This window comes from Lynx rufus, unplaced genomic scaffold, assembly GCF_022079265.1.
Source record: "Lynx rufus isolate CCGP_SWC_20201006 ecotype Redwood Valley unplaced genomic scaffold, mLynRuf1.p SCAF_49, whole genome shotgun sequence".
NCBI classification, from domain to species: domain Eukaryota; kingdom Metazoa; phylum Chordata; class Mammalia; order Carnivora; family Felidae; genus Lynx; species Lynx rufus.
This window is the reverse complement of record NW_025814866.1, coordinates 360,529-372,276: the sequence shown is the minus strand read 5'-3', so window position 1 is coordinate 372,276 and position 11,748 is coordinate 360,529. Positions and strand designations below refer to the sequence as shown.

The 11,748-nt window shown below is 53.9% G+C and overlaps 2 protein-coding genes and 1 non-coding gene across 4 annotated transcripts; 2 read left to right on the top strand and 1 right to left on the bottom strand.

The window, feature by feature from the left end:
• The first annotated feature begins 2,319 nt into the window (after nt 1-2,319).
• Nucleotides 2,320-4,942, top strand: RPL10 (ribosomal protein L10). Of its 2 annotated transcripts, XM_047098464.1 has the most exons (6): nt 2,320-2,449; nt 3,329-3,387; nt 3,482-3,589; nt 3,823-3,961; nt 4,482-4,644; nt 4,732-4,942. In XM_047098464.1, the coding sequence occupies exons 1-6, from the start codon at nt 2,427-2,429 to the stop codon at nt 4,882-4,884; spliced, it is 645 nt and encodes a 214-aa protein (XP_046954420.1). In that variant the 5' UTR covers nt 2,320-2,426; the 3' UTR covers nt 4,885-4,942. The 2 variants fall into 2 exon arrangements, with proteins under 2 accessions (XP_046954420.1, XP_046954421.1); XM_047098465.1 differs by lacking the exon at nt 4,732-4,942 and having other exon boundaries at nt 2,323-2,449; nt 4,493-4,601.
• LOC124525893 (small nucleolar RNA SNORA70) lies at nt 4,301-4,433 on the top strand. Its single transcript, XR_006965579.1, has one exon. It is a non-coding gene; the product is annotated as a small nucleolar RNA SNORA70 (small nucleolar RNA).
• Nucleotides 4,943-5,849: 907 nt separating the features above from the next.
• On the bottom strand, nt 5,850-11,748 carry DNASE1L1 (deoxyribonuclease 1 like 1). Its single transcript, XM_047098462.1, has 8 exons — nt 11,595-11,748; nt 9,294-9,505; nt 8,856-8,944; nt 8,690-8,776; nt 7,637-7,737; nt 7,379-7,491; nt 7,050-7,298; nt 5,850-6,967 (listed from the first exon to the last, which is right to left on the bottom strand). The coding sequence occupies exons 2-8, from the start codon at nt 9,423-9,425 to the stop codon at nt 6,851-6,853; spliced, it is 888 nt and encodes a 295-aa protein (XP_046954418.1). The 5' UTR covers nt 9,426-9,505; nt 11,595-11,748; the 3' UTR covers nt 5,850-6,850.

Sequence of the window (11,748 nt, the reverse complement as noted above, 5' to 3'; positions counted from 1 at the left end):
TCTCAAGCTATTCCAAGAAATAGAAAGGGAAGGAAAACTTCCAGAGTCATTCTATGAAGCCTGTATTACTTTGATTCCTAAACCAGACAGAGACCCAGTAAAAAAAGAGAACTACAGGCCAATATCCCTGATGAATATGGATGCAAAAATTCTCAATAAGATACTAGCAAATCGAATTCAACGGCATATAAAAAGAATTATTCACCATGATCAAGTGGGATTCATTCCTGGGATGCAGGGCTGGTTCAACATTCGCAAATCAATCAACGTGATACATCACGTTAACAAAAAAAAAGAGAAGAACCATATGATCCTGTCAATCGATGCAGAAAAGGCCTTTGACAAAATCCAGCACCCTTTCTTAATAAAAACCCTTGAGAAAGTCGGGATAGAAGGAACATACTTAAAGATCATAAAAGCCATTTATGAAAAGCCCACAGCTAACATCATCCTCAACGGGGAAAAACTGAGAGCTTTTCCCCTGAGATCAGGAACACGACAGGGATGCCCACTCTCACTGCTGTTGTTTAACATAGTGCTGGAAGTTCTAGCATCAGCAATCAGACAACAAAAGGAAATCAAAGGCATCAAAATTGGCAAAGATGACGTCTTCTCTCTTAAAAATAAACATTTTTGGGGCGCCTGGGTGGCTCAGTCAGTTAAGCGGCCGACTTCGGCTCAGGTCATGATCTTGCAGTCTGTGAGTTCGAGCCCCGCATCGGGCTCTGTGCTGACAGCTCGGAGCCTGGAGCCTGTTTCAGATTCTGTGTCTCTTTCTCTTTGACCCTCCCCCGTTCATGCTCTGTCTCTCTCTGTCTCAAAAATAAATAAACATTAAAAAAAAATTAAAAATAAACATTTTTTAGAAAAGAAAAAAGAAAATGAATGAAATAAAACAGGCCAAGTGCTACAGCATGTTTGATATATAGAACTCTAAATGCTCCAGGTATGGGAGCCAAAAATCTGGCTTGAGCTGCTCCAGTGGAGTCACAGACTCTCACCCAGTTTCGAGACCCAGAGTCCCTTCATGGACCGGGAGGTGGGTCCCCTGAGACACACACTGCACCATTGCTCCGGTGGAAACCACAAAGGGATCTGCAGGCCTGTACTCAAGTGACAGGTTGTCCCGGAGAACAGGTGTGCTTGAGCAAGCAGGCCTCCCTCCTAGGCAGGCCACACCTATCAAGTGACATGGGAAAGGCTTTGTTACCTTTCTCCTGTCCCCGCCTCCAGAAGTGTGGACAGTTCTGGGATTTACTGAGATCGGTGGTAACTCAAGCACTAACTCTGCCCACCTCTCTTGGATCCTATTCTTGTTGGGGGGTTGGGGGGCTTATTGTGAACCATCTCAGGGGCACACTTTCGATGTGCTGGAACACAGTGGGCAGGGAAAGGAGTGTGTTGAGGAGGCGTGGGGGTGTGCCACAATCTGGGCCCTGGGAGGACGGAAGCGTCCAGAACTGCACCGCAAGGCTGCCCTCAAAGGCTAGGAGTGGGGGCACAGCCGGAGAAGGAATGACAGTGCTCCTTTGCCACCCTTGGTGCGGTTGTCGCCTCTGTCTCCAAGTCACCCTGGGGAGCATAACGTCTCTTTTCTCTGCCTGGTCAGGGTGGGCCCAAAGGTGTACACGGGGTCTACCATGCCCTGGATCATGAGGGAGGCTTCTCCTTGCCCTTTCTCCAGCGAGAGGGCGCAGCTCTGCCACTTGTCTTCGACGAACCGGGAAGCTGTGCATGGCTTACAGCAAAGGCAGCTCCGGAATCTTCGGTTAATGCGGGGGGCGGGGCGAGCCTCCCGCTCCGCCGACAAAGGGACGTGGACCTAGGCTCCAGCACAGCATGTGCCATGGGGTCCTGGAGCTCAGAGGGAAGCTCGGGGGGGGTGCGTATCCCAGCCCCGTGACCCCCGGGAACACGCAAGCAGCCACAGTAAGCCACACTCAGGGGTACTTTCCTTCTTTCAACCCCAGGAGTATAGGGCGTTCATAGTTACGGCAAAGCCTCGGGGAAGAGTTCTACATCCAAGATGGCCGGCCGGAAACAGGCTTCTCGCGCCGATGTGGCGAGGCCAGATTGGCTAGCTGGCCGCCGGCATTTGAACGCTCAGCTGTGTCCCGGTTCAGTTCTGGAGCGGAGCCCCGCCCGCACGCAGGCGCACAAAACTGCTGCATCTATGGTTCGGAAGTGTGACAGAGAGTCCACCCGCTCTGGCCAGGACTCTATGGTTCCTATGCGCGACGATCGGCCGCCTATATAAGGCATGCGCAGGCGTGGGAGCGCCTCTTTTCCTTCGGCGCGGTGAGTAGTCGTGGTTCTGGAGTTGTGCGTTGTCCTTGCTGGTTCTCTGTCCCGGTTTGAGGCCTGTCCGCGTCTTCTGTTCCGACTTTGTCTGTTTCGTTGCAGCCACTGAAGATCTTGGTGTCGCCATGGGCCGCCGCCCCGCCCGGTGGTGAGTGCCAAATCCGTGCAATTTCGCTGATGTGAAAAATGGAGGGAGAACTGTATTTCAACGCTAAAATTAACCGTGGGGTGGGGCCTCCGGGGCACCTTTTCTATATTGCGAACGGACTCCACGTTTTTACTGATATTCCGGGTCGCTTGGGGACTTCGTTTACACTGTTTCTTTTAAAGTTCAGGCCTTCCTTAAGCGTTTCTTCTGTTTTGTTGGGGTGCCAGATTTACCTGGGCCTGCATGTGTTCCGCCACTTACGGGCTGAAATCGACGGCCGCCTTACATCTAGTCTCCGTCCTGGAAATTAGCCACCTTTTCAGACTCGATACCCTCTCAGGGCCTTTGTGTGCCATCCCCATCTTATTTCCGGGCGACATGCCCGTTCGGCCTCGGTCGCCAAGGGCCGCCCTGACCAGAGGGCTCAGCCACCTCGTGTGCCCTGCAGGGGGCGTCAGAATCTTTTCACATGTGGTTTCCAAGGCGGATTTATTGCCACGTGCCCAAAAATCAGTGGCATGAATTATGTTACTAATTAGCAAGAAATTTGCAGTGCCTTTGAGATGTTTCTCTTATTTAACTGGAAAAGTGCCTTTCCACCTGTTGACCTTATAGGAAGCATGGAACCATAATAATACGGGGTTGAGGGAGATATTTTGCTTCTATGTTTTCTGTATGAGTGTTCTCTAATTTTTGGTCACTTTGTTTTGACCGTGTTTTTTGCTTAGAGCCAAATTCCAGGAGTGGAGACAGCTAGAGATTGAGATGTTGCCCCCGGTCCCCATTCCCTGCCCTCCTTTGGTCTTAATTTAAGGGAGTTCTCAAAGTGCTTATTGGGTTCACTTGTGAACTATAAACTTATTTCTCCCCTCCCCACAGTTACCGGTATTGTAAGAACAAGCCGTATCCAAAGTCTCGTTTCTGCAGAGGTGTCCCTGGTAAGTAGTGGGAGAGTTCCCAAACTGGTTTGGCTGCACTGACTCAGTTGCCTCCGGTGCCCCTCCCCCATATACTTATCTCCATATTTTTCAGATGCCAAGATCCGAATTTTTGACCTGGGGCGTAAGAAGGCAAAAGTGGATGAGTTCCCACTGTGTGGCCACATGGTGTCAGATGAATACGAGCAGCTCTCCTCTGAAGGTGAGGCCGGATTCCTTGTTAATCCCATCCTTTCTAACTGCTCCCCTCCCCCATCAGACCCAGAACAAACTGCACCAGATTCACCATTTATTTAATCAAGAGTATCTGATGGCGAGCCTTTTTATGAAGTTCACCCAGTCGATACAGATGTACACTGAGGGCCAGGGACGGTTACAGTAAGTGGCTCTGTCCTATCTTGTCTCACTGCTGCCTCCCACCTGCCCCCAACCTAGCCCTGGAGGCTGCCCGAATTTGTGCCAACAAGTACATGGTGAAAAGCTGTGGCAAAGATGGTTTTCACATCCGGGTGCGGCTCCACCCTTTCCATGTCATCCGTATCAACAAGATGTTGTCCTGTGCTGGAGCTGACAGGTGAGCTGGGTCCTGGGTGTCTGTCTTTTGAGGGGTTTTCCCATAACTTGAGGCTTTTGTTTGCCTTGTTTTTTTCCATCGGAACAAAGAGATGGTCTCTCGTACGGGACTCCCCCATAATAAAGCCAAGTTAAAGGTTCCCAAAACAAAAGGTATCACGACTAAGTCTTGGCCTCTGGGTGACAGGTTAGGGAGGTGCTTCTGAGGGAGAGGCTTTAATCCTGATGATACCCATCTGCCAGCAAGCAGGTAGCTGAAGCAGCCACCAGTTGGAAGGCTTTCAGCTGAGCCCAATGACACCTTGTAGGGGCTGCTTAGTCTTTTCAGGTTTTCCATTTTCTGCAGCCAATTAAGCCGACTGTGCTCTTTCCCCATGGGGCCCAGTGTGCGATGGCTGCGAACAGCAGCCTCCTTGGTAGTGTATGCAGCCTGTTGGTTGTACGGGTTGCCCTAAGGGACCTTGGAGACAGTTTTGTTCCAGTGGACATTGAGGGTTGGCCTCATGCTTTCTCCAATTTAGGCTCCAGACAGGTATGCGGGGTGCCTTTGGAAAGCCCCAGGGCACAGTGGCCAGGGTCCACATTGGCCAAGTCATCATGTCCATCCGTACCAAGTTGCAGAACAAGGAGCATGTGATTGAGGCCCTACGTAGGGCCAAGTTCAAGTTCCCTGGCCGCCAGAAGGTAAGTTGTGCTGAAACCTTGGTCCTGCTTTACTTGCCCCGGTCAGTGTCCAGGTTTCCTAATTCCGTTATTTTCATTTTATCACAGATCCACATTTCCAAGAAGTGGGGCTTTACTAAGTTTAACGCGGACGAATTTGAAGACATGGTGGCTGAAAAGCGGCTCATCCCAGATGGCTGTGGGGTCAAATACATCCCTAATCGTGGCCCCTTGGACAAATGGCGGGCTCTGCACTCATGAGAACTTCAGCACTGCCCTTCCCCATTCATGCCCACCAATAAATCCTGCTTCCTGTCTATTTGTCTTTGCATCTGGATTCAATGGTGGTGGGCTGGGAGGGGGACTCTAGAGTCACTACCTTGTCTTTTCAGAAGAAGGTTGACGAGCTGGCCAAGGCCAGCAAGGAGACAAACCTAGCAACATGGCCTGGGACCAGCATCCTCTCAATTGTCCGGTTGGGACTTTGACTTGGACCTGCCTAGATCAGAAGCTATCAATTCAGGTTTTCCCTGCCAAGTTCATGCTGTGATTAGTCCAGTATAGTCTAGTGGATGCTGCCTTAGTAAAGTGCCCCGCCCAGTGATGAACTAGGGCTGGTGGCCTAAGGTTGGCCTCTGGCTGCTTGTGGAATCTTTCCCCACAGGTCCCAGACCAGCAACATCACTGGAAACAGAAGTGAATCAGACCAGGCATGGTTCCAGCCATGTTTTAACCAGCACTCGAGGAGACCCGGTCCTCCAGTTAGCCCTTGAATAGTTTTCCTGTGTCGGGAGTTGTCCAGCTTTGACCCACACCATCCACCGCTCCCGTGGCCTCATTTCTGGGTCCCTCCTCACCACCCTGGCCAGTGTCCCCTGACCTCGAGCTCCCCCGGCTGAAACAGCCCAAAGGCTTGGCAGTGAGAGACAGTGGCAAGTACGCGGCTCCCCTGGCCTGGAGCTCCTGGTGTGCTGGCCAGCACTTCTGAGGGCCAGGATCACAAGAGCGGGAACAGGCTGGGTATCCGCGGAGCAGCAGAAACAGGCCTGGGGAGTTCTTAGCAGGCTGGATGGCCTGGGGCTGTGCATGCGTGAGGGGATCTGGTTCCAGAGCTGTGCACGGTGGCCCCAGAGCCGCTGTGTACTGCTTCCTGGAGCTGGACGGTGCTGCACTTAATCCTTGTGGCTCCTGAGAGTCCTTTTGTAATCATTACTTCCAGCCATTTGTGAAGCTTAAAATGACCTTTATTTTTGACCTTGAGGTGGTTCTAAACCATAAACATTTGTGCTTAAGTGGCTCTGATGTCTTGCTAATGGGCTTTACTGAGCACTGCTCTCTGGAAAAGAGCTGGAGAAGGAAGGGTTCTGTGATACCAACACCCCGAATAGGATCATTGTTGACATTTTGCTTATGTATCCTATCATGTATCCCCTTTGGCTGCACAACCATGTAGCCACACGGTTGCTACCACAGTTACATGGTAAATGCTACATATAGATATTTTCTGTAAATCTGAGCCCTGCCAGCCCCTGGACTGACCCCGCGGGGGCAAGGCTGGGCCACAAGAAGGTTGCAAGTATGGGCTCCGGCAGCAGGCACAGCAAGCACGGGGGCCGTTTGAAACATTTTCTGTTCTCTAGTTACTATGTGTATGTGTAAACTGCTTCTCAGTCCTTGTATTTGCTGTAGTCCTAATACTGATGTAGATGAATCCCGTGTGCAATGGAAATGGCCCTTTGACGTATCCACTACACATACGCGATATCCCTACAATTTAGCTTTTTGTTCTCAATGTGTAAGTTCCCTTTTTGTCACAGAATAAAATCTTTGGGTCTGTTGTGATTCCCTTTTCTGAGACCAGTTTAGCCAGAATCACCAGAGCCCTCTCTCCTCCTCCCCCTGCCCCGGAGCCTGCTCTATCCCCACGCCTGACAGTAGCTGGGGACACAGTGGCATGGGTCTAGCCTCAGGGCCCCTCCCTGCCTTCCTCTTCTACATTCTAATGCCAGCCAGGAGCCCGATCAAAGAACGCAAGCCAAACCGAAGAAGAGACAGATGGAGGAGAGCCACGGTCCAGTGGGGCAGAGCTCTAGTCAGATGGAGGAGGGCTGCAGATGACGCCCTCAGGAGTCTCTGGACCCCAAAGCCGTCCCAGAGCAGATGGCAGAGACCAGGATTTGAGTCCTGAAGGCAGCACCGTCCTCACGTCTGTAGGCAGCAGGCCCAGTTAGGGAAGCAGCAGCAGCAGCAGCAACAGAGCGGCGGCCAGGCCGAGAGGCTGGACCCTGCGTGCCGCCCGGCTCAGCTCCACTTCCACAGGGTAGTGGTCGCTGACGTTGAGGGCCTGGGGGGCGGGCAGCGAGACAGAGCGTCAGTGCCAGGGCGGAGGCGCTTCCCTGGGAAGCCGTTCCCGTCTCCCCCTTTACCTCCTCCTCGGTGAGTCCGAAGCTCCCGGGGAAGTCAAAGGCGGCAGCGGAGCGCAGCAGGCTCTGGCAGCGCTCGCCGTGCAGCACGATGCGGTCATACGCGCAGTGGGTGCTGGCGCGCACCGTGGTGTCCTCCCCGTCGGGGATCACCCAATGGAAGCCTTCCTGAGTCCGCAGCACCAGCTCACCTATGCGCTTTTTGGTCAGCGAGGCACAGTCAGCGTTGAAGTCCCCAAGCAAGATCATGTCCTGGAGAGGGGGTGGCGGTCAGGCCGGTCCACCCAGCCATCATGTCCCCGGCCCCCCCGCGCAAGCCGGCCCCGCCCTACCTTGCTCTGCCAGTGCTTGGAGACGTCCAGAAACACATCGTACAGGGCGTTCAGCTCTTTCTCCACGGCCTTCGGACTGGTGTGCAGCGGGACCAGCACCAGGCTGGGGAGGACTGCAAGACCCCGGAGACGGAGGACTCACATCCTCTCCTGGCCACTGCCCACCCCGACTCTTCTCAGTAACCGAGCGCTTAGTAGAGCCAGCCAGGTCCTCCTTCCAGCTCCCAGATAGCAGGGTCACCCCTCTCCCCTTCCTACCCTTGCTGGGGAAGGTGAACCGGGCCACAAAGGGCTCCCGGGCGAAGAGATCATCCTCGTCATTGTACACGTAGGAATCCAGGACCTGTGTCTTGTGTGACCTGGGGGAGCAAGGGATGGGAAGCAGTGGCCTCACATCATGGATTCTGGTTTGCAAGTGGCCACAGCCTTCCTCGCCTTTTTCCTAGAACCTGTTTTTTATTGAGCTAGAATTCACATACCTGGAAGTTACCTGTTTAAAACGCACAATTCAGTGGTGTTTAGTACATTCACAGGTTGTGCGACCATCACCACAATCAATCTGGGAAACTTTTTATGGCCCCAAAGAGAAACCTTGCACCCGTGGCAGCCGCTCCCCAGTCCCCTCCTCCTCAGCCCCCCCCCCCCCCAGGCAGCCACTGATCTACTGTCTCTGTACGGGGATACCGCCTTTCATGTAGCCAGTGCACAGCCGATGGACACTTGCACTGTCATTTTTACTTTGGGGCCGTTACGAGTGTTCCCATGTGGCTGTGTTTCTGTCCCCCCTCCGCCATTACTTTGAAGTGAATTCTACACATCGTATGATTTCATCTACACAAATAGGCCTCCTGACCTGACCACTCCCCTTGCCCTCTCCATCCTGACCCTAGAGGGCTCTGCCGCCGCCAGGCTGTCCTAAGGACTTCGGGCTGTCTCCAGAAACCGGGCCTGTCCAAGGCCCGCAGGGAGCCCCTGTCGTTGGGTCTCTTCCCAGAAGTGTCAGCCAATTCCCAAAGAGGACGCCAGCCTTGCCCTGAACCGCATTCCCAGGTTCACTCCCAGCTGCACCCGCCTCGGGCGGTGCGTGCTGGCGCCCGAGTTCCTGGCGCCTCTCGGCCCTGCGGAGGGCCCCGCCTCTGTGCACGGAGAAGGCAGGCCTCTTGCTGTAGGGACATATGGGCACCAGAGCTGAGTAGGGCAGAGGAGAGTAAGATCCCCAGATACAATCAGTGAGGAGGTAAAAGTGCAATGAGAAGGGGAGGGCCACCCCGGGGGGGAGCACCGGTTGCCCCGGCTGCCCTCCGCGCTTACCGGTAGACGTACACGTACTTCTCCATGTACGTGCTGCGCCCCAGCGAGGGGCTGCTCAGCAAGGTGTAGGACCCGGACTCATCAAATCTGCCGCGATAGGGAAAGCCAGGCTCAGGGACCCTGCGGCTCTGGTCGGGGCGGATCAGACCCACAGAGCCCTCCTCACCGATTGAGTTCTCGAAGCAGGAGGGACATAGCGCTGCCAGAAGAGTCCACTACTTCCTGAAGCACCATGATATCACAGCGAACCAGGATCTGCAGGACACCAGGAGGGCCAGCCGCACTCAGCGCCAGCGACCCCAAGGGGAAGGTGTGGTCCCTGGGGAACTGGCACTTTTGTGGCCAAGGGTGCTGTGGCTCTCTGGCTGAAGCCCACAGAGAGCACTGAGACCAGAGAGGACCTGGGAGAACACCGAGTGCCACCCCATCCACACCGCACCCATATCACAGAAGAGGAGACTGAGGCCGATGACAGGGAAGGAGCGTGCTCCACATCTCCAGACCCATGTCTCTCATTGTCCCCTCTTCTCTCGGAAATGCCCCTGGTCAGGCAGGGTGGGGGCTTCGGGCTGTGGGCACAGCTTTCCCTCAGGGATGAACGTACCCGGACCAACGTGTCCATCACATGTTCCCTGGCCGCCTTCGCGAGCGTCAGCCGCTGGGCATTGAAGGCACAGATGCGAAAGGCCTCGACCCCACCGGGCAGGAGAAGCAGGAGCACCGCCGGGTAATGCATGGCTGGGTGTGCGACGCCGGGGCCCTCGAGGGAGCCCAGGCTGTCCCAGGGTGCACTCCCAGCTAGGCTCGGTTCTGCTTCTGGAAGGACATGGCAGTGGGGGACAGAGGAAGTGACGCTCGTCCTGCTGCCCGGCACCAGCCTCCCGGAGCTGCCAGCATTGCAGATCTCCCGCCTTTCTCCCTGCGGACGCTTTCCAACATTGGCACATATGGCTTGACTTTCACGCCTAGTGTGGAGCCCAAGGAGGGGCTTGAACTCGCGACCCTAACGTCAAGATTTGGGCTCAGATCAAGAGTTTGATCCTGCTTTCAATCCTTTCGCATATATATCCAGAAATGGAACTGCTGGATCATACAGTAATGCTAGGTTTAGTTTTTTTGAGGAGCTGCTATACTATTTTCCATAGTCGCTAAACCCTTTTTTTGCATTCCCACCGGCAGTACACAAGAGTTCAACCTCACAGTTAACTCCAGCTTTTCACCATCATTAGCAGTAAGAGGATCGCCTTCACACAGATCTCTTTCCACTTGTGAGATGATAACAGCAGAATTGCTGGGTTCAAGGGCGTGTACATTTAAAATGATCTCAGCTATGCCAAATCACTCACTGCAGTGTGTGATGGGGCCCCTTTCCCACACCCCCGCCACACTGGATACCCCTTCTTGTTCATCCTGCCAGCTGAAAGGCCCCTCTTTCGCAGCGTCTCTTGGTTAATCTCTGTTTCAGATGCACCCAAACTTTGTCCTGTCACTTGGGCTCAGCCCCTTGCTCTGCTCCTGCTCCCTGTGACATTCTCAGTAAGCAACATTAAGTCCCTCTACTTCTGTCTGCCTCCTTCTCTCTGTCACCTTTGTAACTAAACTCAAGGGGTTCGCCACTTGGGGTGCGCCGAATGGAACACAACCTAAGGAAGTGTTGAAAGCAAAGAACTGTTTGCTTCTTGTTACAAGTAAGGCGACAGGGAGATAGCTCCGAAAGCACTGTCTCCCCGTGGGGTTAATTCAGGAAGCTTTTATCCAGTGTATTAGGGGGTGGGGGCAAGGAGCTGGCAGAGGGACTTTTGGTTCAATTGTGCGTGCCTAGCATGTCAACATGTTAGTGCACACATCTGTTGGAAAAATGGTGGAAAACTCTGCCTATGGAAGATTTTATATTATACAACTATAAATTTTATATTATAAACTAATTTTTTCAATGTTTGTTTATTTTTGAGAGAGACAGAGCACGATCAGGGGAGGGGCAGAGAGAGGAGACACAGAATCTGAAGCAGGCTCCAGGCTCCGCGCTGTCTGCACACAGATGTGGGGCTCGAACTCACGAATGGTGAGATCATGACCTGGCCGAAGTCAGACACCCAACTGACTGCGCCACCCAGGCGCCCTTAAAATTATTATAATGAACTAAAGGTAGTTATTTTAGGACAACTTGGGGGGGGGCTTCTGTGGTCAGCTCCGATCCAGCCCCAAGTGGCTCACGTGAGGAGCTTCGAGGCGAGACACAACCAGCAAGGGGCTATGGGGCGAAACACCTAGCTAGCTGGGTGTCTCCTTGGCTGGAACTGTTGGTTCTGGAAAACAAACCATATTCCTTCTCTGCTTTTGTCCCTTCCCCTCCTCCCTTCTGCTCATAACTTTCTGCCCTCTTATTTGAGTAACTTCCCACTGCATCCTAGCTACGGCTTTGTCACCTTCCCCCTCGGGCTCACTTTCTGCCTCAACCAAGGCTCTGCCTGTCTGTCTTTCTCCCTGTCTCTTCTCTGTTCTCCCCCCTTTGTCATGCAGTCTCTGTGCATCTCCTTCATATTCCTGGCTGGGCTGAATGCCTGTCTCTCCCTGGCCACCTGCTCTGTCACTCATGCTGGTGGTTGGCGGGGGGGGGGGGGGGGGGAAGAGAGGGGCTGCCCTGGTTACTATTCTGGGATGTATGTGGACATTTGAGCAGCCCTGGGTGGTTTAGGGAAGGCCTGGAGGCTCTGGGGTCAAGGGTCCCCACAAGGGCCGAAGGCAAGAAGAACCGGAGAGTGACTGTTCCTGGACTCGGCCCAAAGCCCAACCCAGGCTCCCAACACCAAGCCTTAGCCACAGCCCTGGGGTACCCTTCCCCTCTCAACCCCTCCCCAGTCTGGGGGCAACTTCCTCCCTCCCTCTGCTTAGAGGGCGCCCATACCTATTCAGACCAGCTCAGGTCCACGCGTGCCTTGGCTGTAAGCAGACCAGCAGATCACCACACCCTCAGGGAATCGCAGCAGCTCTCTGGGCAGGAACCCGAGGGGAGAAAGGAGAAAAGAGGAAGAGGCGGCCTTCCCGACCCACCCGTCCGG